Source organism: Cyanistes caeruleus, chromosome 4 (assembly GCF_971803275.1).
Source record: "Cyanistes caeruleus chromosome 4, bCyaCae1.hap1.1, whole genome shotgun sequence".
Classification (NCBI taxonomy): domain Eukaryota; kingdom Metazoa; phylum Chordata; class Aves; order Passeriformes; family Paridae; genus Cyanistes; species Cyanistes caeruleus.
Genome location: NC_141704.1, coordinates 13,610,396 through 13,638,212, shown reverse-complemented (window position 1 = coordinate 13,638,212; position 27,817 = coordinate 13,610,396). Strand labels below are relative to the sequence as shown.

The 27,817-nt window shown below is 36.1% G+C and overlaps 1 protein-coding gene across 5 annotated transcripts in view; it reads left to right on the top strand.

Annotated features, from left to right (window-relative positions):
- The window catches only part of ATXN7L1 (ataxin 7 like 1), a 113,275-nt gene that overhangs the window by 31,023 nt on the left and 54,435 nt on the right, over positions 1-27,817 (top strand). For 3 of the 5 annotated variants that reach the window (XM_086886727.1, XM_086886728.1, XM_086886734.1), the window contains exon 3: positions 6,474-6,578. The exons of the other annotated variants lie outside the window; for them this stretch is intronic. In XM_086886727.1, the coding sequence (XP_086742853.1) occupies positions 6,474-6,578 (105 nt within the window). The remainder of the gene's footprint in view (positions 1-6,473; positions 6,579-27,817) is intronic. 5 annotated transcript variants of the gene reach the window in all.

Below are 27,817 nucleotides of genomic sequence, written 5' to 3'. Positions count from 1 at the left end.
ATGTCTTAAGACATGAAAAACTGAGATTTCTTGGTGCCACAGGTATGCAGCATACTTTTTGATGTGTGACTTTTATGTTTTCTAGTATTCTTGTGATATGTTAATCTGGTAGCCCAGGCAATTCTGGTCCTTTATTGCCAAATTACCTTAGACTGGGAGGCAAATAGCCTACATAAATTGTATTAAAGCCTTCAGAATTATGGAAGAACTGCAATATCACATTTTCCCATGTTTATTTCATTCTTCTCTTTACTGATATGTAGTGTCTTATGCAAAATAGTAGTGTCAGTGTTGCATAGCTTACTTTATAATCCCTTCCAAACAAAAGTTGTTACAAAAGATATGTAGATATGGTTATTCCACAATATTTGTTTAGATCATTGGTTCCAAATTATGAACTTCTGTTTTTTCTTTTATTATGGATCTTTGGGAATGGAAGGCACCGTTTCCAGCTTCAGTACCATTTCATAATGTGTAGATAAGGCAGTGGAGTACAAAGTCTTTCTGCGTCGTTGCGGATGGTATTTATTGTTTGCACTATAATTAATGAACTATTCCCAGCATTCTTTAGGATTGCCACTATCCTTGTGATTGCTCTAACCTGGGAGGCAGCATACCATTCAACCATACTGGACTCATTTAAAGGTGTCATGACCTTGACTCTTTACCACACTGACACTTGAAGTCCATTTGATGCTTTTTCCCTGCATTTTTTTTTTTTTTCTTCATCATGGTCATGTTTCATTTATTATTGCTAATCCTGAGAAGGCCATTATTTCTGTTTTCTTCTCATTGATTTTCTTTCTCACCTGACTTTCTAGCATGCTGAATCTTAAGTTCCTTGTGTTAGCGCCTGAAAGGCATCAGTCAGGACTTACGACAGTTGTGTTTGGTCCTGTGTTAGTGCTGTCATGAATATTTTAATTTTATTTTTTCCTCAACTTTATGACTACTTTAACCATGACCAGCATTTTTCCGTCAGAAAATAAGTGATCTTGAGCATTACTTTGTGGTTCTGACCCTGAAGTTAGCCACAATTTCAGTAGGATCTTGGAGTAAATGACATCCAACGATCTCTTTCAGTTTAAATAATTGCGTGATTAATTTGCAAGTGTGACTGACATTTTCAGGGGTAAAATGCAATTTATACTGGCGAACTAATTACTGAAGTGACTTACTGGTTTTTGTGTAAGAAAGGAAAACTGCACTCGGGGGAGAATAAGCTCATGTTAAATGGAAAGAGTGTGACATTTATTTCTATGATAAGACCAACCTGTCTATGCAAGCGTGTTTAACTGCTGTCTGAATAATGCCCTAAAGATTGTCTTTTTATTGTTTCAGTTTCAAGTTTCAATTCACTACTCAAATTACTTAGTTTTTTAAGTAATCTCAAATGTAGAAGTAATCTACTGCACCGAAAGATTTTGTACGTTACTCTAGTTCTTGAATGATGTACGGATTTGTCGCTTCTATGGAACAAGAGGGAAATATTAGGCACAATTCTAGATGCAGAGTTTAAAAATGTGTAGCTCCAGGAGCTGGAAGAATCACGTGTATTTGGTGTTGTCCACTGCCATTTTTGCCTTTGCTTGTTTCTTAGCTTTTCTTTTTTGATTTTAAATTGGTGTGCAGTGTGTCTTGAATACTCTTTCTCTTCCCCTCCTCACTCGTCTTCCCTTGGCACATAAGCATCACTAATATTTTTCAAAGCAGGCTTTGTGGGTATATTTAGTGGAGCAACAGATATATAAGTGAACATTTAAAGTATGTATAATTTATAGCAAAATATCATCATTAAAACTCTATTTCCCACGCAATACTGTGAGGTCTTACTGTTTGACAACCTTAATTCTGCAGTGGAAGAATGTTTTAGATTATTTCTAGCTTGTGTTTTATTATACAGTGGGATGTAAATGATTATGAATTATATAATAATAGAGAAGGAACTTCATATAAGTCATCTGCCTTTGATTGTTACTAAAAATGATTCCTTTCTGTATGTTATTGGAGAATGTAAAAAATTGTATCTGACATCTGCATTTTTGTGTTTGTGCCACAATTTGCAGAAGCAACATTTTTTATTTTTTCTATGGTATGTGTGTTCCTAACGCAAATTTCACCAAGTTGATGTCTTACGAAACTATGTCGTATGACTAAAGCTCTCTTTTTATTTGAAGATGTTAGTAATATAAAACCTACAGGAAGAATTTTTCAAGTGCCATAGCAAAGTATACAGAAAGCAATATTTTAAGTTTTTAATCTGTGAAAGTAATTTCAAACAGTTAGCATTCACAGTCTCAGATTTCCACCTATATAGAATATCTTTCCCATGATATGGGCTGCTTTTGCATCCTGTTAGTTCAGTAGCTCATTTTCAAGCAGGATTTTGTCATTGAATGTGACACGGCTGTGTCAGTTATGTTTCGTTTCGAGGGGATGACAATTCAGTACTGCAAGGAGTGAGGTATGTGGGGATGGCCCTTTTGGAAAGTATGTGGGTACTCAAAAGTAAGTTACCACTTCTTTTTGCCATCGAGAGTCTACTTTGAATCTGCTGGAAGTATCTTCCAGCAAAATGAGGTGACTGTGCTGGGGGCTAAGGAATGCTTTCACCTTGCAGAAGGGCTGGGCAGCCCTTTCTCACACTGGTAGCCGTCTGTATTCACACAGAGGGAACAAGCAGTTCACCATGCCAGTGTGTGGCGAGTCATGCACACTGTGGTCAGTTTGTTTCACTTTGAGGGGGTAGGCAGTTTTTTGGTAGAAAGAAATACTCTTTGCCATTGCTTTTCTGTCCCTCCGTGTTCTTTTTTGTAGCTTGATAATCATTTCAGTACCATTTGATAGTCATTCACCTTATTCAGTAATTATCGCCTGTCTTTTTCAGTGGTCTTGCCTCTTTGCATGAAAAAGTCTTTCCTGAGCTCACTTTAGAGACATGTGTTCTTCCCCAAAAATAATATTTTCTGAAAAGCTTATCACCATTGCTTCTGACTAAGCAGACACAGAGATGTGATTATTGCCTTTAGAATACAGTTTTTTGTTTGGAGAGGCCATTGTCTTTTTTTGTTGCACACAGGAGGTCCAAATTCTCAAATGGCTGCAATCTGATCTAAGAATGATACCACTGTCTAAAATAATCTTTCAGTCTTGGTTACTTTGAGTAGGACATGGCAGCATTGAACTGTTCTTACTAAAAACAGAAAAACCTGTATGAAAATATATACAGCTGTTTATCTTTTCCACTTCCTTTTAAATTTCAAATGTTCCTTGCTTTATTCATTTTAAATTCTCTGATCTGGATTGCATTTGTAGCATTATTACATCTAATAAAGTGCATCCCCAGTAGGACTTTCTAGTGAGACAATATTAATATGTTGTGCAATTACAATTGAAAAGTAATTTATATAATTACAGATCATGAATTTAATAATGAGAACAGATTTATGCCAATCTGGTTAACATGAATAAACTAAGAGAGGTAGTTGAACCTGCTTGGACTTAAAGAATTTTCCTTTCTTAAAAACTCCTGTATAGTGAGAGTTTTAAGGAATCTTAAAAGATGATCTTTAAATCTGAAAGGTGGTGTTTAAGTTTTTTATCTAATCTGGTTTAATAATAACAGTATATTTGTGTGCTGCGATTCTTATTTTCGACCTGCAGCCTTGTGTCCTCAAGATTCTTGGATTATTTTGAGTAGACTTTTCAGAGGGGGCTGATAACTTCATACAGAATACTCTCATTTACAGTGTACAATTGCACCTTCACTGGGCTATTTCTAGGCACCTGCAAAATGAAAAACTTCCAAAATGCTGCTTCAGGATGTCACTTACTCTGCATCTGTGCATCCTTTTGATGCTGTGTATCTCACAGCAGCATTTTGGTGTGTTCTCCTACATGTCTCTGCAATTTCTTTATATATCAACCCATACGGAGTATGGAGGAAAAACCCTCAAATGGTGCTATTTACCTCTAAGATGCAGTGGTTTTTGCCAGGGTAGTGGAGCAAGCTCACAGGACTTTTCATTCACTACTCTGTCTCCTTGGCAGTTCCTGATGAAAAGGTAGATGGTTTTGTGATCCTGTGAACTAACCTGATTCCTTTTCCCACCTGTGTCCTTGAATGGTTTTCACCAGTATTAATACCTTATGTTTTTTAAAAGTTACTCCCTGCAGCCAGAAATCATAAAAACAGAGTCAGACCCAGCCAAAGTTTAGACGCCTCAGAGCTGGATATAGTTTAAAGGTTAGGATACAGATCTGTGAAGGTTAAAAGAACTTAAGGAATTTAAACTGAGAAACAGTTGCAACTTTTCTGTTTGTGAAGGGAAAAAGTCTCTGTTTTCATAAGAGATTGTCACTGTACCTTTCTAACAACAGAAAAAAATAGTTTGAGATTTTAACCATTTAAAAAATATTTCATAAGTGTAATTAAATGCATGTTTTTGAGTTGAGACTTCTTTCATTCCCAGAAGAAATATTCCTTTCTGTGGAACTTAGAGTGCTGTTATTAGAAATCTGTAGGTTCTGGTCAAAACTATCCAGCTAAGAATTCCCAGTGTAAAATAATTACTAAGGTCACTGAATTATCATATTAAAACGATAAATAGAATTTAAAGGTCTGTTTAGTGCCTGCTTAGGGTTTTATTTGTTTTACCAGTAAGGAAGATTTGATTGAACCTAACTTTGCACTTCTTGCTTCACTAACAGTACTAACAGTGTACTAACAGTAATTATACCAAAGGAGTTTATACTTCACCAGTGGCATTCTTTTAAATTTAGGCTGAATGTGTTGGTTGCATTCATCTGGCTGTACTGCATTTGAAGTCTTGGTTAGTGCAAGACCAGCACTGCAAAGGTGTCATGTCTGGTTAATTATTCAGATGGATTTCATAGCCTGGTACAAGCAGTACCAGAAAGAAACGGTTTTGGTTTGCAGGGGATAAAGAAACAATGCACATCATATCATACTATGAAATACCTGCAGGTTAATGGGGTTGGTTTGTGCGCAAAAATTCTTGAATGAGCCTCTTTAGATCTATCTGTGTTACTGCCTGTATTACCATGACAGTGATGCCCTGTTCCTCTGGGCTTTTTGGGAACTGAAGACATTTTATACTTCATTGTGCCAAGCACTGCCATCATAAGCAGTGATATACAGTGCCAGAGGCCAGGGCAGAATTACTTAAGAAAGTAGTTCTAGGGCCAAAATAATTGCTTTAGTCAAGAACTAGTGAACTAAGGTACCTGCTTGAGTCAGTTTTCAAAAGAAATCATTATTTTTTAGAAATACATGACTTAATGGAGAAGTAGGATTTCATTGTTGATGTTTATCAATCACAGCTGCTGTTGTACATGTTTGGTTTCTTGATTTTCCTCCTGTTTAAAAGGCACCAGATTAATATTTCAGTCTACATTTGTAAGTTCTGTAATAGATTTCAGATGCTCCTGAATAACACTGAAATTTACAACATATTTATTTTTATAATCTGAGAGGTAGTGTGATCTGTGGGGCCACTACTTGGCATAGTGTTACTAATGCAGCAACACATTCATTAGCAACACTGGGTATGCTGACATGATCCCACTGAAATGCATGAAAGTGTGGAGTTTCTGTCCTCCAAGCTGAGCTGTGGTGGATGAGTATGTGTGCTTGTTCTTTATAGCAATGAAGAGTAGAACAGGTTACCTCACTTGTAATGTTAGAGTTCTGAGGCCTTCAGTTAGTAATTTAAGCCATTTTACTCTCTTTGTAATGGCTTAAGAATGCATGTGTTGCATTATGTGTTTTGGCTGAGAAGGACAAGTGCCTGTCATCATCTGACTGTATCTGTCTTTGGAGTTCATTAAATTCCTCATGCCATCCCCAGGAAATACCTCCTTAACCAACTTTGTCTCTTCCCACAGTATTTCCAACAAACCCCTCAGCGTATCGGAGCTAGGGAAGGGCATTTGCACAGAATCAGAAATTTCATGTGGAATTGTATTCCTGGCTGTATTTTAAGCTGTAGGATCCTTGACCTTGGTTACTATAACTAAGCTTTTAAGCAGGAACCTTTCTCAAGCAACTTAAAGTCAAGCTTAGAATACTGTAATATGGAGCAACATGTTTTCTCTAAGGATCTTCAGGCAGAGATTTTTTAAAAAGTATTTCTTTACTGTTTCAACATTTCACCAGTACAGAAATGTTTATTCCGCTTCTTGGCAGTGATTGTTAAGAAAAAGTGTTGCAGTCTGTGTTCTGACTCAGACTGAGGGATGAGACTGCAGCATTAGTACAGGACCTTGAAACCCAAAAGAGGGAAAAAAAATCTCTTTAACACAGTAAGAATCTCTTATGGAGCAGTGTATACATTTGCTTTGTGTAAATTAATATAACAGTAATGGCCCTACAGTATTTTCAATTTTTTTTTCTTAATATATATTTAAAGCATAACTTCTAATTCTTGTATATATTTTTAACTTTCCCACAGATATGCACTTATTTGGCCATTATCCAGCTCATGATGATTTCTATCTTGTAGTGTGCAATATCTGCAATCAGGTAGTCAAGCCACAGGTTTTCCAGTCACACTGCGGTAAGTGAATGTTTTCTTTCCTGAATTACAGTGCCAAACTGGCGTATGGCTCTCTTAAGAATCGTTGCATACAATCATAACAGAGGCGTTGCAAATAGACTTTTCTGGTTATCTCGTGTTCTTTCCACAGAAAATGCAAGCAATGCCTTCAAATATGCATATTTCCTGTAGAGGAAGTTAAATTAGTTGTTCTGGAAGCTGAGCTTTTCAAGTTGAACTTGTTACGCTAAATTAACCTGTTACAACAAATAAATCCTGTTAGTTAGAGACTAGCTAGGCTAAAACTATTAATAACTAATATTGGATTGTCTTTTATCAAAGCTGTAAAGTGAGGTCTATGATACTGATCTACATTAACTAGAAGTTGGATGTTATGGATTTTTTTTCTGATGGGATTAAAGTGTAATTATATATAGGGGATATTTTTATATTTATCATAAGGTTTAATTTTTTACAAAATCGGCATTTTGAAACACATTTCTTAAATTAACATTTTTCAAGAGAGTCTTGAAAAGCATATGCATATATTAATTTCTCAGTTAGTTTGACAACAAGTTGATGATTTTTATCTTGACTATTTGAAAGCAGAATTACTCCAGTTAGAAATTTTTGGTATTGATTAACAAACTACTTTCAATTATTTCTGAAAAACTTCATCCCAAGGTCTGGTTTATTTATTACTTATCTAGTGGGTTATTCGTTATTTGTCCAGTGATTTGTTTCTGTGGGGATTTTTTTATTGTTTTTTTTTTTTTTAAAGCATGCAAAGAGTGATTGGAATAGCTAGCTTTTTATGACGTTTAATAAAATTTAGTTTAATCAAAATAATTTGAAGGTGGTTGCATAATAAAGAAAGGCAGCTACTACTGAGGATGCAATTAGTTAAATACATTAAGAAAAAGAATAGCTCTGCAAGATTTTACTTGTCTAAATACAAGTAAACTTCACAAATCCTGTAACTCTTCTAGTCTTTTTGGCAACAAACTAACTCAGTAAGGGAAAAAATATAAGTGGGATGCACAGAAAAATAGTTTATTTATTTTTAAAGACATATTACCAAAATACTGGGTTGTGTTTGTATGGATAGCCTGCTAACAACAAACCAGGAGCAACTGCATTCATATTGGGAGGCAGTTCTAAGACTTACCACCAGCTTTGACCTAGACTGAAATAATTGTAAAAAAATGGTTATAGTGAAATGCAGCTTTCTATACAGTGAATGAGAAAAGATCTAGAAGAATTTTCTAGGGTGAAATGAGCTTATTAATTTAATGATGGGGGCAGATGTTGATTTTAGTGTGTTAACAAGCCGTCCTGCTCTTTTTTTCAAAATTTGTTTCTTGTCCGTAGTCTTATATGGTTCCTTTCTGTCCAGCTTTAGGTACCTTATGATTCTTTCAGTAACAGAGAAGCTTCTCTGCATGTGGTTGTAGGTACAGTGGGTACATAAGCATTGAACTCATGCATCAATAAAATGTGCTTCAGGGCAGAAGAACCTGTAGGATGCCTTGCTGTGACCTTCCATAGCTGTGCTCTTTCCTGGGCATTAACCTGGCTTGGTGAGCAGTGTGAAAGTTGGTCCTGTTTTCAGGTAGTAGGTGCATAGAATGATATTACTTCTAGATGAGAGTAAATTCCTTCATGTTAGAAAGGATTTTTGAGCTCTTTGTAAGTAGTGCATTGCCATAAGTTTTATTGTAATGCATGTAAACTACAAAGATCCCATGAGTTACTGTCCGCTTTTCTCTTTTTTGCTTTACTCCATTATTTTTAATGTTCCCTTTGCTTCATCTTCATTATAGCAATCCTTTTACACTGGGTGATTGAATGTTAAGTTCTGAATTGCTTGATTTAAGAGCCTAAGGTCAAAAAAGACCTGGAAAAAAACTGGACTGTGTTAAAAAACCTGCAGAGAATACTAAAAATAATTGGCCAAAGGTCTGGAAGATTGTACTTAATCTAATCAGACTTGTTTCAGGAAAGGTATACTGGAATATTGCTGAAAGGCCTGTGGAAGGGCTTTAAACATATAAATACATGATTTTGTTTTGAAGAAGAAACAATAAAGGAAATATACTAAAACCATATAGAAGTATTCTTAGAAGGTTTCTTCAAAGTCTTGAGAATTGTTGTAAAATAACGAATAGTTTATTTTCAAAAAATCAGTATGTTAAAAGAACTCCATATTATATATGTTAAATGCATCTACCATTTTATTATTGTTTTCATTAGAAATTAGGAAGATTTAAAGAAGAGCTACACATAGATGTTATTAATTGATCTGCAGTTGCATTGTCTGGTTAGAAAATTATAGACATCTCCCATTAGAAAACACATCAACCATGAACTGCTTGTGATTGAATAATTTTTCGCCGGATGTGTTATGGTTCCAGTAGTCCATTGAGAAAGGTCTGGACAGGGCCTCATTTGAGACATTGATTCTGGCTGCACAGAGCTCTTCTGTGAAGCAGGAATATTTAATCCTCAGTTCTATTTAGAGTTTTATCACCTTCAGACACATTCATTTTGGTGGATCAGACTTTCTTTAATTAGAGGGTGCAGCAGAATGCTTGTAAATTCAGTGATGCCAGGCATGTCTGTCAGTAGACTTTGAGGTGTTTTAGGCTATCATATTTACCACAAAATGCACTATTATATAGTTACTGAATTGCAGCTTCAAAGTTGTAGCACGGACAATGGAATGAGAAAGCGTTAGAAGGCACTACTGTTTTTTGGCTCTTGTAGGTTGTATCATGGGGAGTCTTTATTGCTACTGACAAGGGCTTGTAGAGATTTATCCCAGAATCTCCCACAAAGTGTGGTTTGTTGCTAATATCCCTGGTAAGATCCAATCCATATCCTCTCAGTAAGAAATTAGGTCCATGCCAGGCACATGCTTTATGTTTCTAGGTTCCCTGCATTGTAACTTGAAGGTCTTGGCTTCGGAGCAGCACTGGAATGCTTTAGTTTAGCAAAGGTTTTTGTAATACTTCTCTTGAGCCCTTGCTGGCATCTGCCTTTCTCCAGAGTGTAAGAGGACCCACTGTTTCATTTGCCTCTGATTGCAGACATGTGGCAGCCATCCTTGCTGATGGCTATGGGAAGTTGTGAAGATTATAGAGGCAGATGTTTAACTTTTAAGAGTTTGATTCCTGTAATATCAAGCAGAAAAAAAGAAAAATCTGGTTGTGGCTCAAGCTGTTTTTAATAGCAGGCAGTTCATCGCAGAACCTTAGGCAGTAAAAATCAGGAAGATAAAATAAGAGATCTGGCTAATTAGAGGACTGACTTGCTGGGCTTGAGAGTGTATGTTGGGAACGCAACATAAAGCTTGGTGTTGCAAGATAATAGATCTATTCTAGCCCATAAGTCAGAGAAATACTGATCTGTTTTTAAGAGCAGTTTCACATCCTTGCATCTGCAGGATAAACATACCCATTTGTAAGTATTAAACCATTCATTTATATATGATGTAAGCGCACCTGGAAGAGACTTGCTGTTATAGGCTGCTGGATAAACCATGTAAATCAAATAATTTCTTGAGATTGTTTGGTATTACTGTGCACTTAGAAAATAGTATATCATAATGTCATCAACAATAGAGTTGAATAGTTGGCTTCTGAAGTAATTTCTTTTGAGTATCTTCTTGTTACAGTATATTGGATTTACTTTTTTTTGAGATGTGTTAACATGTAGTTGTATTTATTCCTCCATAAAGTAGATTGAAATAAGAAGTCAGTCTGGATATGCAGTTTGTTGCATTCCTAAGTGTACTTGACATGTGAGGAACTGTAATTTTCATTTTCAGAAAATTTTAATTTGTTCTCAAGTGCCAACCTCAATGAAGATCACTTCTTGGAACATCAAAATATTGTACCATAGTACAATACTGAAGTATGATTTTGTCCTTGCTGTTTGTTTAGGGATTTTTTTCCATCTGTTTTCTAGGAGACTTTTAGGCTGACAGTCAATGCTTAACTCTCTCCCTTTGACTTCTGTTAGCTCCAGTTGTGTCATTGTTAAATACTGGTGAAGATGGCACCCTGTCCCATTTCCCAGGAGACATTTCCATTTTTCTTTGGTGCCAGAAAGATTAAAGCTTCATGTTCTTATACTGCATTGTCCTTTATGAGACTAAAGAGCATCAGATACTGTTCTGGTTATTTTTTTTAATGTTTTGTACATTAATAGTCTTGTTAACTTTGGTCTTTCCTAGTTAAAAGGAAAATCTCTCATAAAATGTAGCTCTGGTAGAGTGAGGATCAAGCAGTGTACATTTAGAGAGCTTGTCAAGACATCTTGACTTCTACTTCTGTTGTGAGGAAACTAATTAATGATGGGAAAGTTTTTTTTTAAAAAAAGAGAAGGTTAGGGAGGGTCGGGGGGAAGAGGTGAATTAGCCAAGGTAAATAATGCAGCTTGGTTAAACAATAGCAGCAGTATAACCATCGAAGAAAACTTCCACACGTGTTCTGGAACAGTTTCCAAAGCTGTGGATGATACCCTAACAAATTGTATAGTTTAGATCCCCATTTGGTGAAACAGCATACAGAGGAAACCAATTTTACTTCATCACAGAGAAATGACCACAGAGACCTTTTTTTTTTTTTCATTCTAACATCTTTACTGGAGGCTCATTGATACCTATTCTGCCTGCCTATAAGGTTCTTTAAACAGGCTTCAAATTAAGGAGTTCTTATTCATTAAAAAAAGAAAAAAACCTGCATTTTGTTTTCATTACTTCTGAGTTACAAATCCTTGGGTTGGTATCTTCATGTCCTCATGAAAGTTGCAAAAGAGTATTTCCTTTTTATCCTTCTGTTTGGCTGTATATGTGTAATTTAAAATAAAAGCAAACTAAAAAGTAATAGAGCACTGAAGAATATAAATAAATTATTTTGTCTTCCATATCATAATTATTTTCCTGAGAGAGGTTATATATTTTGAATTACTCAGATTAGCTATTTTACATTGTGCTAGTAGTTACAATTTTATGAACCATGATTAAAGACAAGAAGGCTAAACTTAAAGTATGAACAATAATGAAGGGCTTTTTTAACACTAGCTTGAGCATTACTATTTGGCACCTTCCTTGCATAGGGATTTTGATCCAGGTGTCAGTGTCACATTTGACAGATCATTCTGGTTTTATATTTTCAATTATTTGGTACCTTATTTTTTATTAAATACAACTGTTTGGGGGTTTGTAATTGTTAATATTTTATCCCCTGCATTTGACCTTTTATCAGAAGCACTTTTGTGCCCTTAAAGGGCAATGACATTTTGAGTGATTCTCCTGTTACTGCAATTTTCTTTATTCATACCCCTGTCAAAACTTGTTCTATGATATCATTATTGATTAAATAACTTTCTACTTGTCACATGTTTAGGTTTCACTGCATAAAAAAAATAAAATAATAAAAATTGGTCTCATCCCCATGGCTTTTATTTTTCAAAATGGAAACAGTAACAGCTAGATTGACAAGATTAAAGTTTTTCCTTTGGTAGGGGTAGGGACAGAAGGAAGATGGATTTGAATGTTTTATGTACCTTATATCTTTTTATTTATGTGACTGCCTAGGATACACTGATTTTGTCTCCAAAATTTCCATTGTTCTAAATTGGAAACCCCTCGTTCCCAAAAAAAGTTTTGGTTGCTTTGCAGTTTTTTGTCACTGTTGGACATGAAATGATTCACACAGACACTGCTCGATGTGGGACTGAGGAAGAAGAAGGAACTTTATTCTGTTGCTTCAGTATTTATAGATTCTCTACAACGACCAGGGGTTGGATAGTCAGGTTACCACCTTCCCAACCACACTAGTTATAAGAAACATCTATCAAAAGACATAGCTTTAATGCAATGTATAAACATCTATGTTTATAGTTACTTTCCTAGGAAAGTGTCTAGAAACTATGAAAAACAATATCAGAAAGCTTGATTCTCAGGGAGACAGTTTTTCTATCAGAAATCTTGTTCTCAAGACAAAGGCACAGCCAGAAGCATAAACCTCTGTCTTCTGTCAGTGATGGAAATCTCAGCAGTAGTTCCAGCAGTGTTACATGTGGCTCTGTCATGTCCCTGTTCTTTTAAGATTTCCAAGCCCAGCGTAACAGCAGACACTGTGAGACTGGGATCACCAGCTGTCTTTTGCACAATTCCTAGAGTAGTTAAATACATACCTGCATGGACCATCGAGGTCAAACAAGTACTACCCTTGAAGAGGCAAAACTAAACCAGCACTCCTTTGAATTCATCTTTTTCCTTACATATTATTGGAGTGATATATTTTTAGACTTGTCAGCAATTCGTGAGGCTCTGAATAGGTACAAAAATGAAAATTTCTGGCTTTGTTTATTCTGTTACAAAATCTTACTTTGTTTACATGCTAAATGCTGATAAGAGTCTGTCCAGAAAAGCACTTAGCTGCATGAAAGGCAGTCAACTGACATTTCAATACTTGATTCAAATGATAAAATAAACAAAAACCCTCATAGCTGCTTGTATGTGTGAGAGTGTTGGTCACATAGGTATTGGCTACTGTGCTCATTCAGGACTGCAAGCAGTCCTGGGCTTTTTTTTATATTTCCACTGGAAGATATGTTGACAAGACCATGTTCATTTAAGAAAAATGACAACAAAATCCTATCTTCTCTGTACTTACTTGTCCAGGAAGCAAGAGATTTGGATTTAGTAACCTTGCCACCTAGGTGCTATTGTCTCACCTTCCACCTCCTAAGAGAGGAAAACACACCCACTATAACCCAGGCTAAAGCAAGACAACACATGATTTTTGCAGCAAAGGTGTATCAGACAAAATTAACCTGGATGTGGAAAGTAACACCCAGATCAAAGGGAAGGACTGTGATGGGACTGAAAAATGTGCATCTGATGTTCAGTACAACAGCAGCACAATGTGTCTTCACCTGGCAGGTTACTGAGACCTGCTCAAGGTTTGTTGTGCTTTCTTTACTTAGTCTAGCATGTGAATTAAAAGTGGAGCTGTGTTCAGACCTGTTGACCTGTTTCCTTAGAAGCAGGTAGTGTGGTATTAGATAGGGTTGGATTTTTTTTGTATTTTCTACTATCATCTGTTGTTTAAATTGTTTTCTTTCTTGTTACTAATTCATCATCAGTGACAGAGCCTAAAACAGGGAAGTTCAGATATAGAAATAGATACGATACATGAAGAGTTACAAGGTCAACAAATAGTGTAAGTAGGAAGCCAACAGCTTCCCACAGATAACTTGGCCTTCGCTTGATGTGCCAATAATTGAAAATTTCTTCATTCAAAAGATTCTTTGAATGAGAAAGCAGGAACACTTTGGAGCATTGAATCTCAAAAAGACTATGCATTGGAGAGCAGTAAGTATTCAACAGGAGAAAACATTCAGCAGTGAACAGAATGCCACACATATATGCAGTTGCTATTCAGCATACTAACCCACACCCCCTCCCTTTATTTCTGGTCCTGTGCTTGAAATTGAAGTCTGGAAGTAAAATATCAATTAATTGTCTTTTCCCTTGATGTTTTCTGTTAAGTACTTTACAGTGCCTTGAATGTGCTGGAATTTTACAATGCTGATCTTAAATCCACGTAGGAAGGAGAGTGAAAGAATAATAATGACACTGGGCTTTTCAGTGCACTGGAAGTCTTATTATTCTAGTTTACACATAATCCCTACCATTATAAATTAACTCATCTCTTTCACATTGTGTATTCATTGATAGTATTTGATTAGTGAACCCTTTTGTATGTTTTTGCTTTGGATAAATCGTGGTAAATGATGCAGTACATACTTGAACTGGGTGTTGTTGTCATGGCAGTGATGGGTGATACATATCACATGTAATTTCTTTCAGTCAAGATTTTAATGGAGTTGTAGTTTTAAATAGTAACCAATAAGGATTCCTTTTAAGGAGTGGCCATTAATAGAACTCAGCTGTTGAAGGTTGACTGTAGTATTAGGCTTAAGTTTAATCCCTTACACACTGTAATTTACAGGGTTGTGTTTAGTGCATCAGTCTTTTGGCTGCTTCATTGGTGGAGGGATGGGGGTTGTGGTAGTGGGAGAGAGAAGTATAGTGAAATTTTTCTGTCATAATCTGTAAAAATCTGACAAAACTAAAATTTGGAGTATTTGGTTTGAGGTCTTCCATAGCATGTCTTACTAAGGTGGGTGCTTCCCATCTTAGAGAAGGAATGTTTTTTAAAATAATTTTAAAAATACTTTATGGTCCTATTCCTAGACAAAGTCCAAAACAGAATTAAGGGGTTTTTGAAGTCACTGTTTGGAAGTGTTTTGGTGAGCAAAACATAAGCAAGATCAAATTCCTTCTTATATCAAATTGTGATGTACTCTAAAGAGAGAAAATTTGGAGTGGAACCTGAATTTGCCAAATACCCAAGTATGAAGTCATTGCTTCTTCACTGTATTCAGAAGTACAGAAACGTTGAGAGCAAGTCTTGTCTCTCTGTTATCTCTTTGTATTTCCTGCATGTGATTAGACAAAGAATACATGGCTGAGCTTTTTAGTGTGGGGTGTAGGGTTTTTTAGTAATAGTGTTTCACTATTGCTGAAGGTAATTAAGATGTGAATTAGCTACTATCAAATATTATAAGTTTCATTTCAAGTCTGTAGAAGTCATGTCTGCATATAGCCCTCCCCACTGACCATGACTTTTAGTAGCTGTCTGAATATTTTGGGTTTGGTTAATTTTCTGAATGTAGCAATTTCTACTGTGTTATCATTCAGCATTTTCTTGCAAAGCATATCACAAGTCTAGTAATTTCTTACTGTCCTTGTATCAAACTTTTTCTGTAAGCTGTCTCATAAAGTTGATTCCTGACTATTAATTATTGGGCCTTTCCTTGCATAAACAGTAGCACTTTTTTGGGCAGCTGAACATCTCCTGTGCCATAGGTTATGGTTGCTGAGCCTGCAAGTGAAGTGGCAGGTGGGGCTGGAGTTGCAACTTGTCTTGGGTGTTTCAAGGGCTTCTTTCAGAGCTGGAGAACTGGGCCGGGGAGGAGGTTGGATGACCCCAGAGTACAGCTGTGGCCCCCATAGCTGTCTTGTTATGCACACTGGGGAGTGCACAGAAAACTGGAATGGCAGTTTATTAGGTTCTGGAAGTACTGCTTCTGAGAGGCTGAAGTGCTTCTTGCCAGCAGTGTTTGTGTTGCCTTTCTAACATCTACAGGCCAGTTGAGGTGTAGTGAGGAATACAAAAATTCCATTGGCATGCAGGCAGATGACAGGGTAGTCTTACGTCCTTGGTCACAGATGTACAATGGAGAGCAATTAATTAAATATTGGGCTGTATTTCAAGAGCTTTATGGTTTTTTCTAGCTGGAAGTAGTTACATTAAATGCCTTTCATAAAGAAATATTTTTATTTGGTGCTTTAGAAAATCCCCTTATTTTTGGTAGAGGAAAATCTCAGCTGTGATAAACTCACTAGTACAAGGCTTACAAATTACGTTTCCCACAGTTTTCAATAGTAACATTTATCCTAGATTTTGTATACCTTTTAATTTTAAAAAATATTTCTTCTTGTTTAATGTTATTTTTTTCATCTAGTATGCAAACGTGTTTGTCACATCCCTAGGTTTAAAATCTATTGAGTTCTGTTTATTTCATTGTAATAATAGTACACAACCTTTTGGTATGTGACTAGTGCCAAATCTATTCAAAACATTTTATTTGTGGGCATACAATACTTTAAGTAAAGTTCTCATCATTTCAAATGTATCTGAAGCTCCTCATGTTTCTCATTTCATACCCCTGTAGTGATTCATATAATTATCTTAATGGCTTATTACTATTATCTTTAACTAGTGATATTAATATAATAATTGACACATTAAAATTTAAAATATTGAATTAGGCCTTGTTATATTAGTACAGATAGGTTAGACACACTGTAGGCTTCTGTTTTCAAAATAATTTTTTTTTGCATTCATTTAGCGAGATTAAAAAATTATATTACTTATGACACAGTGAAAGAAATGTTTAAAATGTTACACAAATGATGATAGACTACTGGTTCACTTTAATGCATACATATTTTCATTATGGTCAATTTTCAGATACTGGATTTAGCTTTCTGCACCAAAACCTACCTATTGTTAAGAGGCCTAAATAAAATTTAGAAAACTTGCCTTGTTTAACCATTTATATTTATTAACTAGGAACATTTTCTTTGACTGGTATTCTGGGAAATAACATATTTTTCCACTTGCTTTTTTGGGCACACTTCTAGTTTCTCTCTAAAATACTCTTTTATCATGCTTAGCATCTGCTCTGCAACTAATGAAGTATAACTAACACCATACTTACATAAAATATCAAGCACTGCATGTGAGAAACACGTTTAAGGCAAGCATTAATGTATCATTATTTGATACGTGTGTTTTCAGTTTATTCCCTCTGTCTTATAAGGTTTTCTTATGTCATCAATGTTTTGCTTTACTAGTTGGGTAACTAGAGAGTTTTGATTTTTATTTTTTTTTAAATTAAATGTAGTTTTATGTTTTACATTTGAGATTGGCAGTTGAAAATGTAATTCACTTTTTAATTCAATTGGTTAGGATTGGCTGGGAGGAGTCTCTTTTTGGTGCCACTTCTACTTAAAAATGCTGAAGCAGGAATACATCTGTGCAAACTGAAGCTTGGACCAGTAATTGGTCAACAATATTGTAAAAGTCTGCATTGATTATAGATGTTTCAGATGGATTTATTTTGTATTTGATGGTGACAGGACTGCAGGAACTGTGAAGACCAGTGCATCCTTGTTTGTTCTTTAAGCTTTCTCTGTGGAAGTATCTTGCAGAGGTATTGTGTATGTCCTAATGAGTCTGAAAACAAGGGTTTATCATTCTGTGATTCTAGATAGATGAACACTGTAAAATGTGAGTGGAAGTAATGCCTTTGAGTCTGGCTAGGACAACAAAGGATTCATTTGCAGTTTAAATAAACCTTTCAGTTGATGTCTAATACCGGATGTATGTAACAAGAATGCTGAAAAAGGCAGTAAAAGTTTCAGCATTTTTGTATGGGCAGGAAAGGCATAGTCAAGACTAGATAGATAAACCTGTGAAGAAGAGCACAGTGCAGAACTGCATGTTTAGTTAAATGAGTATAGAAATGCAAAAAAGGAAACCTTGAAGAGAAAAATCTGGTATTTGTCACTGTGGAGCTAAACAACTCTGTTGACACTGGGTTTTTTGAAGTTAATGGAAACTTGAGATTTAGGTGGTCCCTTTGAAAGGATTCTTAAAGCTTAGCTGTACACTGTGTGAAGAAATACTTTGCTTTTTGGTTTGTTTTTGAACCAGCAACAAATGATCATTTCCTGTCCATGTTAATAATAAATGTGCACCATAACCCTCCTCTGTCATCACTCATCCAGTCTGACAAGTCCAAATTTGTCTAATTGTCACTTGTGGAAACTCCCAATGTCTTTCCTATGTGTTTTTATATCTTGCCCTAACTCTTCTAAACCATTTTTGAAGAGAGGAAAGCCATGGCATGATGTGCTGTATTCCTTCCTTAACTTTTATTTTGCCTTTGTGACCACCACAGATCATTGAGATTATAATTTCATAGAACTGTTACAAAACCAGTGTTTCATTACTGTGTGATAATAATTGAAAAACCATCATTTTATATATAAAGTGAACATAGTTTTATTCTTCCATGTCTGTCACTTTATATTTCTCTACATTGAATTTCGTTTACCCTTTTATTACACTGGTCAGTATTAGGTCTTTCTGCAATCTGTTGATTTTCATCTTTAATACTTTAAATAATTATATACAAAAAATCTTGTTCTCTCACTAACCACCACCTTTTTTTCAGTCATTTCTGAATATGCTGAATAACTCAGGCACTAATACAGGCTCTTGCTGCATGCCATTGCTAAATTCTTTCTTCGAGGACCATTTTTACCCTGTTCTCCTTGGTCTGTCAGTAGTTCTATAGCCTTTGGGTGAAGGTTGCAACCCTCCGTTCTATCTCAACAGCAGTATCTTTAAGAAATGTGTATACATGGCTTCATTTCACTTAAATGTTTAAGCAGACTGTGTCAGTTGGATTTCCCTTGTGTTAAGTCATTAGTTCAGTTGGAGATGGGTTTTCTAAGTCCTTTGGGGCATCTGGACCATAAAGATAATTTTTGTCATGACTATGAACAGGTTTATTTGTGCATAAGTGTCTATGTGTATGCATTTCTATATGTATTCACATATATTGTCTGACCTGTCCATTGCACCCCAAATCCTGTTGTAGCCTTAATTCTGTAATAACTACTAGGGAGTGGTTTATTGCCACTTCCTGAGTAGATGCAATTGGTAAAAAAATAGGATTTTTTTCCCCTATAGCTTTCTGAAGAAAAAACACAGAGGTTTTTTACATTAAAAAATGGCTTGACCATAACTGATTTTTCTCTCATTTTATTACCAAAATAATTTCCATGCCTGTAGAGGTGAAGTGTTGTACTTGGCCTGAGGTAAAATCTCTTTTAAGAGACTGAGAAAAAAAAAACCCAGAGGAAATTAAATTCTAAGTCTGCAAAATTATTTCTGTTCCTTTAGCCACTAGTGTCGTGATTAGAACAGTTAATGTGCAATTTGGGACATTCTCTTTACACTTTTCTTCCCAAATCTGTGGAGAGTTGAATTGAGAGCACCTTAAGAGGCTACCTGGTGTAGATAGGTGTTTTTTCTCCTTTCCATAAAGAAATGCTAATGAGAATTGGGGTGTTTCATCTGCTGGGGTGTGGTGGAACAATTTTGCTTGTGAGGCTTTGCCTGCTTCTCCTGTTGCATGTTTTGTATGGAAAAGAAATGCAAATGACTGAGAACAGAATTACCTGGGCTTCTACTATTGGAAAATGCAAGTTCCAGTCCATACTAATTTCTTCTTTCCTTTTGGTGTTTTTATTTTGCATAAAATAACAGCGGTTGAACAGAGTTAGAGGGGGAATTTGTCCCTAACTTTGACAAGTAAGACACTTGGCATCCAATCTGCGGTTCAGGAAATGTGTTTATAAAAGGTTGAAATAGTTTCAGCAGGATGGAGAGAGAGCAACTTCTTTACACCCTTCACAAGGCTTTATCCATGTCAGAGACCTTTTATGAAAAGGGCAAGATTTGGGTTCAGACAGATTACAGAAAGGTGAGTGCTTTGATCAGGGAAGTAGTCATCTTCCTTTCATCAACTTTGTCTTATTTAAAGACCTAGCACTAAATGGCTTTATAATAAAAAAATATATTTAGAAATACTTACTATTTTGTCAGAATTTTAGATAAAAGTCCACTCTCTGAATCAAGCTAAAGTAGCTGATTGTAAAGTTGAAATAAAGGCAGTTACAGAATTGTCACATAATCATATGTTGGTGTTTGAGGGGGAAAAGCCATATTACATCAGCTGCTGTGTTTGCTGGTCCAGTCATAAATACTGATGTGTCGGAATATAAAGTAATTTTGAGGACAGGCCAAGTGCTTAGGCAGCAGTTACCAGCAGTGAGTTGGCTGACAAAGCCTGAGGGTTCCCTTACGATTCCATGACATTGTTCATGTCCAGTTGGTCCAGCAAAGAGCTATGGGCTATACATACACTGAGTTAAATTCTCCCTAATGAATGGCATGATAATACTACAGGTGCTCTTTAATATTTGCCCTGTTGAGGTCAGAGTCTTTTTCTTGGAGAGGTGGAAGGGATGGGAAGATGGTTAAAAAACAAATCACAGCAAAAAACTAAAATCCCTTTATATTGTATCCCAGAAGCAGAAGGTTGCATAAGGTTGTTACACACAATCCCATTATCAGAGTTCACATATTCTAGCTTAGAATCCTGGGAGTCATGAAAACTTCAACTAGTGTTTGTTAGACAGCCGTGGGAGGAACTGGAGTATTTAGGCCTTTCTTCTCTTCCATATCCCAGGTACTTAATGCTCCATAAAAAATATCAGGCAGATTGGAAATAAAGTAGCTCGGAATTAGCCTGTCTTTGCATTTGAAAAGGGACAAGATTGAAAGGTCAATGGCAATCCTGCAGCAAGGAACACACTTAACATCGTTCGGGGTTTTTTTTGTTGAAACTAGGATATATGCATATCCAGTCCATGTTATATTCACAGCTTTCACTCTAGTTCATTTTCATAAAAAGAGAAACAAAAACCACATAGACTGAAATACTATGTCTCATAGACGTTAGTATTTTTTAGATCACTATGATACTTATTCACCATCTTCCAATTTAGGAGTTCTTAGAAACAGACAATTGAAAAGATGTTATCTTATGGTTAGCATGGGTCAAGTGAAGATACTTGCCTGTGCATGCTCTGAGGCTGTTCCTCTTCAACACTTCGTATCAGTATTTATCCATGTGCTTTCCTGCCTTCTCGTGGTGATTCTCTTAGCACTCAGAGGGAATTAGCTGGAAGGAGGCATAAGGGAACAAAGCTGAATGTTTTCTTCTGCCCTAATTTGAGGATGCCCAGTGATCTTGAACTTGTGAGTGGCCTGTAGGCACTCTGTGTGATGAAAAGTCAAACTACAAAGGCAGATTTTGGAAATGCAGGCAGGAAGATGTGAATTGTCTTTCTTCTTTACATGTTCAGGTCTGTGTCAGTGAAACCTGGCAAAACTGACTTCAGCCTCTGCTTTGCTTTCATCTGCAGAGGGGTCCAAGGTAGCCAGTATCCCCTGTGCTAGGACAGTTTTATTTCCAGTTGCTTATCATGTGATGCAGTTATAAGAAAGAATTATAAAGTTGTTGCCAGCATTTGTACCAGAAGCACTCTGTAAGAAGACAAATCAAGATTAATTTTGTATTTCAACTCACAGGTTTGAAAGTGACAATTCTAGCAAGATAGTATCACTGAGTTGAAACAAAGTTCAGATAAATGATACTTAGAGTTTCAATACCACCCTTTAAAAAGACAGCTGTAGAAACAAATTCATTCCACTGAACACTTAAATCCAGCTAGTTTAATGCAAGACTTTTTTTAAAACTGTTATTCATTGACATTTTGCTCCATAGTTGCATTTTATAAAACAATTATTAGAAATATTTTCAGTTTTAAACTTAATGTCATTTTAGAATTGCTTGATGTCTTGATTTTGTTGTTTTAGACTTAAATGTTTAATATAGGGTTAGACTGACCTTTTTTTTCTTCCCCAAAACATACAAATATCACAAAAAAGAAAGTATCACTTAGAATTATTTGTTGGAAAACTGACTAATGGGAAGAGAATATACAAATGCCAGCTGACTCTCTGCAGTCAGAGTTGCATAACATCAACTGTTAAACAGGTAAAACAGGTGGTGTTTTTGCATGTGTACAGGTGATGTTTTTACGTGTGTATGATCTAACACAAATGTCTCCTCTGCTGTAGCAGCACATCATACCTTCACTTCAAAGCCTTTTCTTCTTCAGCTTTGGTGGATTGCAAACTGTGCTTCATTCGGATCTGTCCAGACAGGATTTTGAGGGGTCCACTGCTACTTTATTTTTTGCAAAAGTATTACAACCTTCATAGCTTGAATTAACATAATTATCTGAAACTTGTGGGTGTGTGTAAGAGTCAGCTAGCTGCAGCTCTAACCTGGGCATTTTTTGTCCATGAAGGAAATTAATGCATGAAGTGTAGCTTAACTCAGCACTATAAGGTCTACTATGGAGTTGCATGAATTGCCAAGGTACCATTTTCTCCATGATCTATTTGTGTTTTTCTTTAAAATTTTGTAGCATTCATTCTGTGCTCTCAGGTTATTATAGGATCTGCTTAAAAGACATAAGTTAGTATTTATTTATGAAGTCTAAATTAGGAGCTATTTCATCACAAGTAATATTAGGAAGCAGTTCAGACAACGATCTGAAGATACTCCATCAAATACCTCTTCTGTCTCTCCCAAAACTGGATGGAATACAATATGGTGTCTTTTTTGATACACACGTCTGTAAAGCTGATAGAATTTATGTTTGTTTTACTGCCAGTAGGAAGCATATTAAGTAAGTGCGAGAATTTATGACACAGGAAGGGGTCAGACCCTTGCTTCATTCAAAGATGAAGCTGCTTGCTCCTCAGTATTTGTTTTGCAAATTGTTTTGGGCTTTTAAATGCTCTATTTCACCCTTTCTGAGTCCCCCCCCCCCACACTTTTTTTTTTCTTTCTAGCTTTCTTTCTTGCTTTCTTGTTTGCTCTTTCTCTTTTTCTCTCTTTTGCTCTCTCTTTCTTTTTCTCTCTCTCTCTTTCTCTCTCTCTTTCTCTCTCTCTTTCTCTCTCTCTTTCTCTCTCTCTTTCTCTCTCTCTTTCTCTCTCTCTTTCTCTTTCTCTCTCTCTAAAAAAAGGATTCTCTTTTTAGTGCAATTCACATAAGACATTTGCACTGAATGAAACAGCATCACTGTTGACCCAAGCTGGTTTTACTTGTTATGCTTTGCCTTTCCCATTCTTCTTATACATTTCACTTTAAAGCTCAGCTTCAGCTGAATCACGCAGATCAGTCCTAATTGTGTTTTAAAATATTCCATTTAATGGTTAGTTTTGGGAATGTCAGATTATTCCTAAATAATTGAACCATCCAAGTGGAAGCAGAACCATGGTTATAGCACAGGCATGTTACGTTGTGTAGGTATAGTTGACTTCTTTGAGATCCCCTTGGTTAGCAGGATGTATACTGATCTTATTTGGAGAAATGGCTTGGGGATTCCAAGTCTGCGAAGTTTCTGCCCAGAACCTCCATGTAACTTCTCTAAAACTTGAGAGGTTAAAGTGTGGTCAACATAACATTGGCTAATGCTACTTTTTATACAATTAGAAACTGCAGTAGGATGTATGAAGTGTCTCATTCAGATCACCTAAAGATATTCCTGGAAATTTTGAAACATTGTTTATTTTTATTGTTTTTTTTTTTAAAAAGGGATACCTTTGTAAAAATAACTTAAATTCTGGTTTTTTAATTAAGAACAATAAGTTTCTTTACATCATCTGTAAATATTCATGAGAAATGTTGCTAGGTAAAGCTGTAATAATTAATAACTTTTTTTAACTGAAGAATGACAACTATGGTAACTATTGTATAGGAAGCTGTACTGTGGCCTAAAATGTTTGATTTTCATGTAAAAAGGAAGAATAATGAAAGTTTGAGAATTGGTATTATTACAAAATTTAAGATTTTATCATGTGGGCTTTGCACATACTGTCATGTGTAATGGGCATAGAGACCTGGGCTTGATTTTCTTTAGGTGAATACACTAGATATCTATGTGTAAGAAACCCATTCAGTATTAGCTTTACATATGAAAGAAAGGGAATTTTCATAAGATTACACTAGCATTTAGCAGTTTATTTTAATTATATTTTAAAAAGACTACAGGAGAAAAGGCTGAACAGCTTTATTTGTCTTACTGCCCCATTTATTTCCCTGTGATACGAGAGTATCTGCTTCACATTCCCTGCAAGCGTTCCCTGGTATGCAGTGCCTCCCCCACACTGTGGGACTGAGCTGACCGAGCAGCGCCTCTCCCCATTAGTCATCACTGCCGTCCCTGATGCTGTGTGCAGGAAAGTAATTCTTTAAAGCAGTTGCTCCTAGTTCATTTTTTTCAAAGATTATTTCATAATGTATCATTGCAGTAGTATATTCTTGTAAGTATGGACTAAGTCTTGGTCACTTAGCACAAGCACTTTTATGTGGAATGAAAAGATACACTGCAAATAAATCACTACTTATTTCCTTTAATCTAGTTTCCAAATTGTTTGACTTCTGCCATTCAAACACAGCTTCCATTCATGTGTTCAGGAAGCTTTTGAAAGCATATGAATGGTAATTTTCCCAGTTTTTCTGGAATTTTAGTTGCAGCAATGCCTGCAGCTGGCTGCCTAGTAAAAATGACTTGCATTCCTAGAAACATTGGATTGTGCTGATGGCTAAAATGACTAAACTGTTTTAAAATGTAACCCACGCTGTTACATTAAGATATGTTTTGGTTTAGGTGATATTAATCTAAAGTACCTGCAGTGATGTTTAGTAGTGGTTTTATTAATGTGGATTAGCCATTCACAGAAAAATATAAATTTACATTTACCTACAGAAAAGGTCTCATCTTGTAACAGTTGGCTTTTTTAATATTGATTGTAATCCATCTATTCTTACATTATGGAAAGGCTTCCTTATGTCTCTTGCTTTTGTGATTTTTCTTTTGCTGATGTGTGGAATATTAATATAGTGTTGTAAGAAATGCAATAATCACTTTGATTGTGCTACATATGAACATTACTAACAGTTTTACAGTGTCTTGCACCCTGGTTTTTCTTTTGATAGGCAACCTATGTTTTATTTATTCCATATTGTCAATTTTGATATAGTGAAACTTTGTTTTAATGTAGAACTTAATTTTAATGTAGTGAGATTATTTTTCTTTATTTTTTTCTTTTAAAATTTATTTTAACTGAAAAAAAAAGTGGTTTATGTAACTAAGAGAGAAAATAAATAGTACAACAGTTGTATTTCTAGTTCATATTTTAATTGAAAACTTCAGGGCAAATGCAATATGCAAAATACTTTTATTTTAAAGTTTAGGATATGGAGAATTTTAATTGTCAGGATTACATTTTTTAATGAACTGTATTAGTCTCTCAAGGCAAGTCCTAAGATTATAATAGTGTTGAGTCTCAAGTCATGGAGAACCGTTAAATTCCTCATACTCTGTATTAATTCAGTAACAGTCTTTTCTTAGCTATGCAGAAGTCACTGATGAAGTAGGTCTGCAGTATCCAGTAGACTCAGCAGGTCTAAGTGTTTCTAGCGTTTTGTTCTTGAAAATTAGGCATGTTTTTTCTTGATGATACACAGAGAAAGTGAGTGAAGTTTCTCTTGTTTTTTTAAACAAGTTTTAGTTTTAATGTTTTAGCTCTTTACAGACCCCTAATCACATTTCTCAAAATATTAGAGTTAGTTACTCATTCTTACAGTATTCGTCATGTCCTCTCTGCTACCATAACTGGAGGCAGATAGGTTAAGTAAGACCAGTCAGTGTGGTACAAGTATCACACAATTGATTCCAGACTACCACATTTGCCATTGTTCCCCAGAGTAACACTGAAATAGAGCAGTGGTCAGCGATGTTTTGTGAGAATAAACTCTTGAGCCTCAATTGGTAAAGACTGGAAGAAGAGCAGATGGGTTGGAGAGTCAGCTGTGAGAGCAGCCATAGGTCACAAGGTGCAGCAAGTGATCTTTTACAGCAAGCACTGGTAACCAAGTGGCAACCATGGTCCTTGTAAAATATGCAAGAACCTGTTTCAACAACACCAAAATCTCCAGTAGCTTTAAAACATGATAATCTCTCTGGGATGTTTTCTGTGTTAGTGACATTAGTGCCCTTTCTACAGCTCTGTTGACTACTGCTGTGGCAGGATGTCCCAAATGGATCTGAAGGCATGCTGCTGCAGAGGGCAGAGCATGAACTTCACACCTCAGCCTTACCCAGTTCAGGGATCCTCTTCCTTCCCTGCTGCTCATCTCACCCTGTAGTGATAGTGTAGTGCCCACTATTCAACTTATTATCAAATAATATGAGAAAGCTATTCACTTGGATTTGTTTTATTTGTTTAGCAACTTTTCCCCCTTTCTTTGGTTAGTTTTCTGCTGGTTTAGCAAGCTAAGCTCACCCATCAGGGTAGCAGGTGAATGCCAGAGAGGGTGGAAGGCAGAAGCAGAGAGAATGCGTGGTTCAGAGTGGTACTTGCACAGGGAACAGCAGCTGCAATTAATTATTAATTCAGCTCTGCCTGTCTTCTCTAAACTATCTTAAAAGTATATCTCTTGAAAAGGACAACTGACCTTGAAGATGAAAGATTTACCATTTGACTTTATCTTAAAGTGCTCTTTTTCTGAGCTGTGTCTGTTCAGATTTGAGGGTTTGGTTGTTTTTTTTTTAAGTTGCTACATACAAGCTGTTGACGTAACTAGATTGATATATCTCCAACCATATCCTTAGCTTCACCAAAAGCAGCATGATCAGCAGGCTGAGGAAGGTGATTCTCCCCCTCTGCTCTGAGGAGATCCCACCCTGAGTACTGCATCCAGATCTGAGGCCCTCAATATAATAAGGACATGGACCTGTTGGGGCGAATCCAGGGGAGGGCCTCGAATGATCAGAAGGCTGAAGCACCTCTGCTGTGTAGACAGACTGAGAAAGCTGGGGTTGGTCAGCCTGGAGAAGGTTCTGGCAACACCTTGGAGCACCTTCCAGTACCAAGAGGGGCTACAGGTGATCTGGAGAAGGACTTTTTACAAGATCATGACAGATACAAGATAGTGACAGAATGGGGGAATGGCTTCAAACTGAAAGAGGGCTGGTTAAGATAAGCTATTAGTAGAAATTCTATACTGTGATGGTGGTGAAACATGGGCACAGGTTGTCCAGAAAAGCTGTGGCTGCCCCATCCCTGGAAGTGTTCAAAGTTGGGTTGGGTGGGGCTTTGAGCAACCTGGTCTGGTGGGAGGTGTCACTGCCCATGGCAAGTGAGTTGGAACTGGATGACTTTTAAGGTCCTTCCAACCCAAGCCATTCTGTGATTCTGTGATCTAAGAATTGGTAGCAACATGCCTTTTTCTTTATTTTTTTCCTAAAGTACTCTTCTTTTAACAAGAATTCACAGCCCTAAAGAGGGATGTGATGAAGAGTAGGTTTTAATGTGTGAAGTAAGCTTGTTAAAATTACCAAAAGACATAGAAAGTCTAGAAGACAACTCTAAAACTTTACTGACTGATGAGGAATAAAGTAAAAATTGTAAATGACAGAAAATTAGATTTAAGTGGGGAAAAAGTAGTGAGGACTGCTAGACTCCATGTCATGAGTATTGCCTTCTGCAGCATCAAATTCAGGAGAGAAGACAGATTGAATACAAGTTTCTCCAAAAACTTTGTGAACTTTACACATTGTTTATGGACTGCTTTTCTTTTACATTATCTGAGCAAATGTATTTAATGAGACTGCACAGATATTACAGAGTTTCAAAGGCTGGGGATCAGAACAAAAGAAGTTAGGAAATTTTTATGTTTAAGACTTTTTTTTTTAGTATTTGTTTCATTTTGGAAATATTATTTTATAATATTCATTGTATGTAAAAAAGAATTCTTGAAGTCTGAGGTGATGCACATAATCATAGAGCAAATGACAGGCAAAAGCTGTAGTGTTTGGTTCAAGAATTAGAAA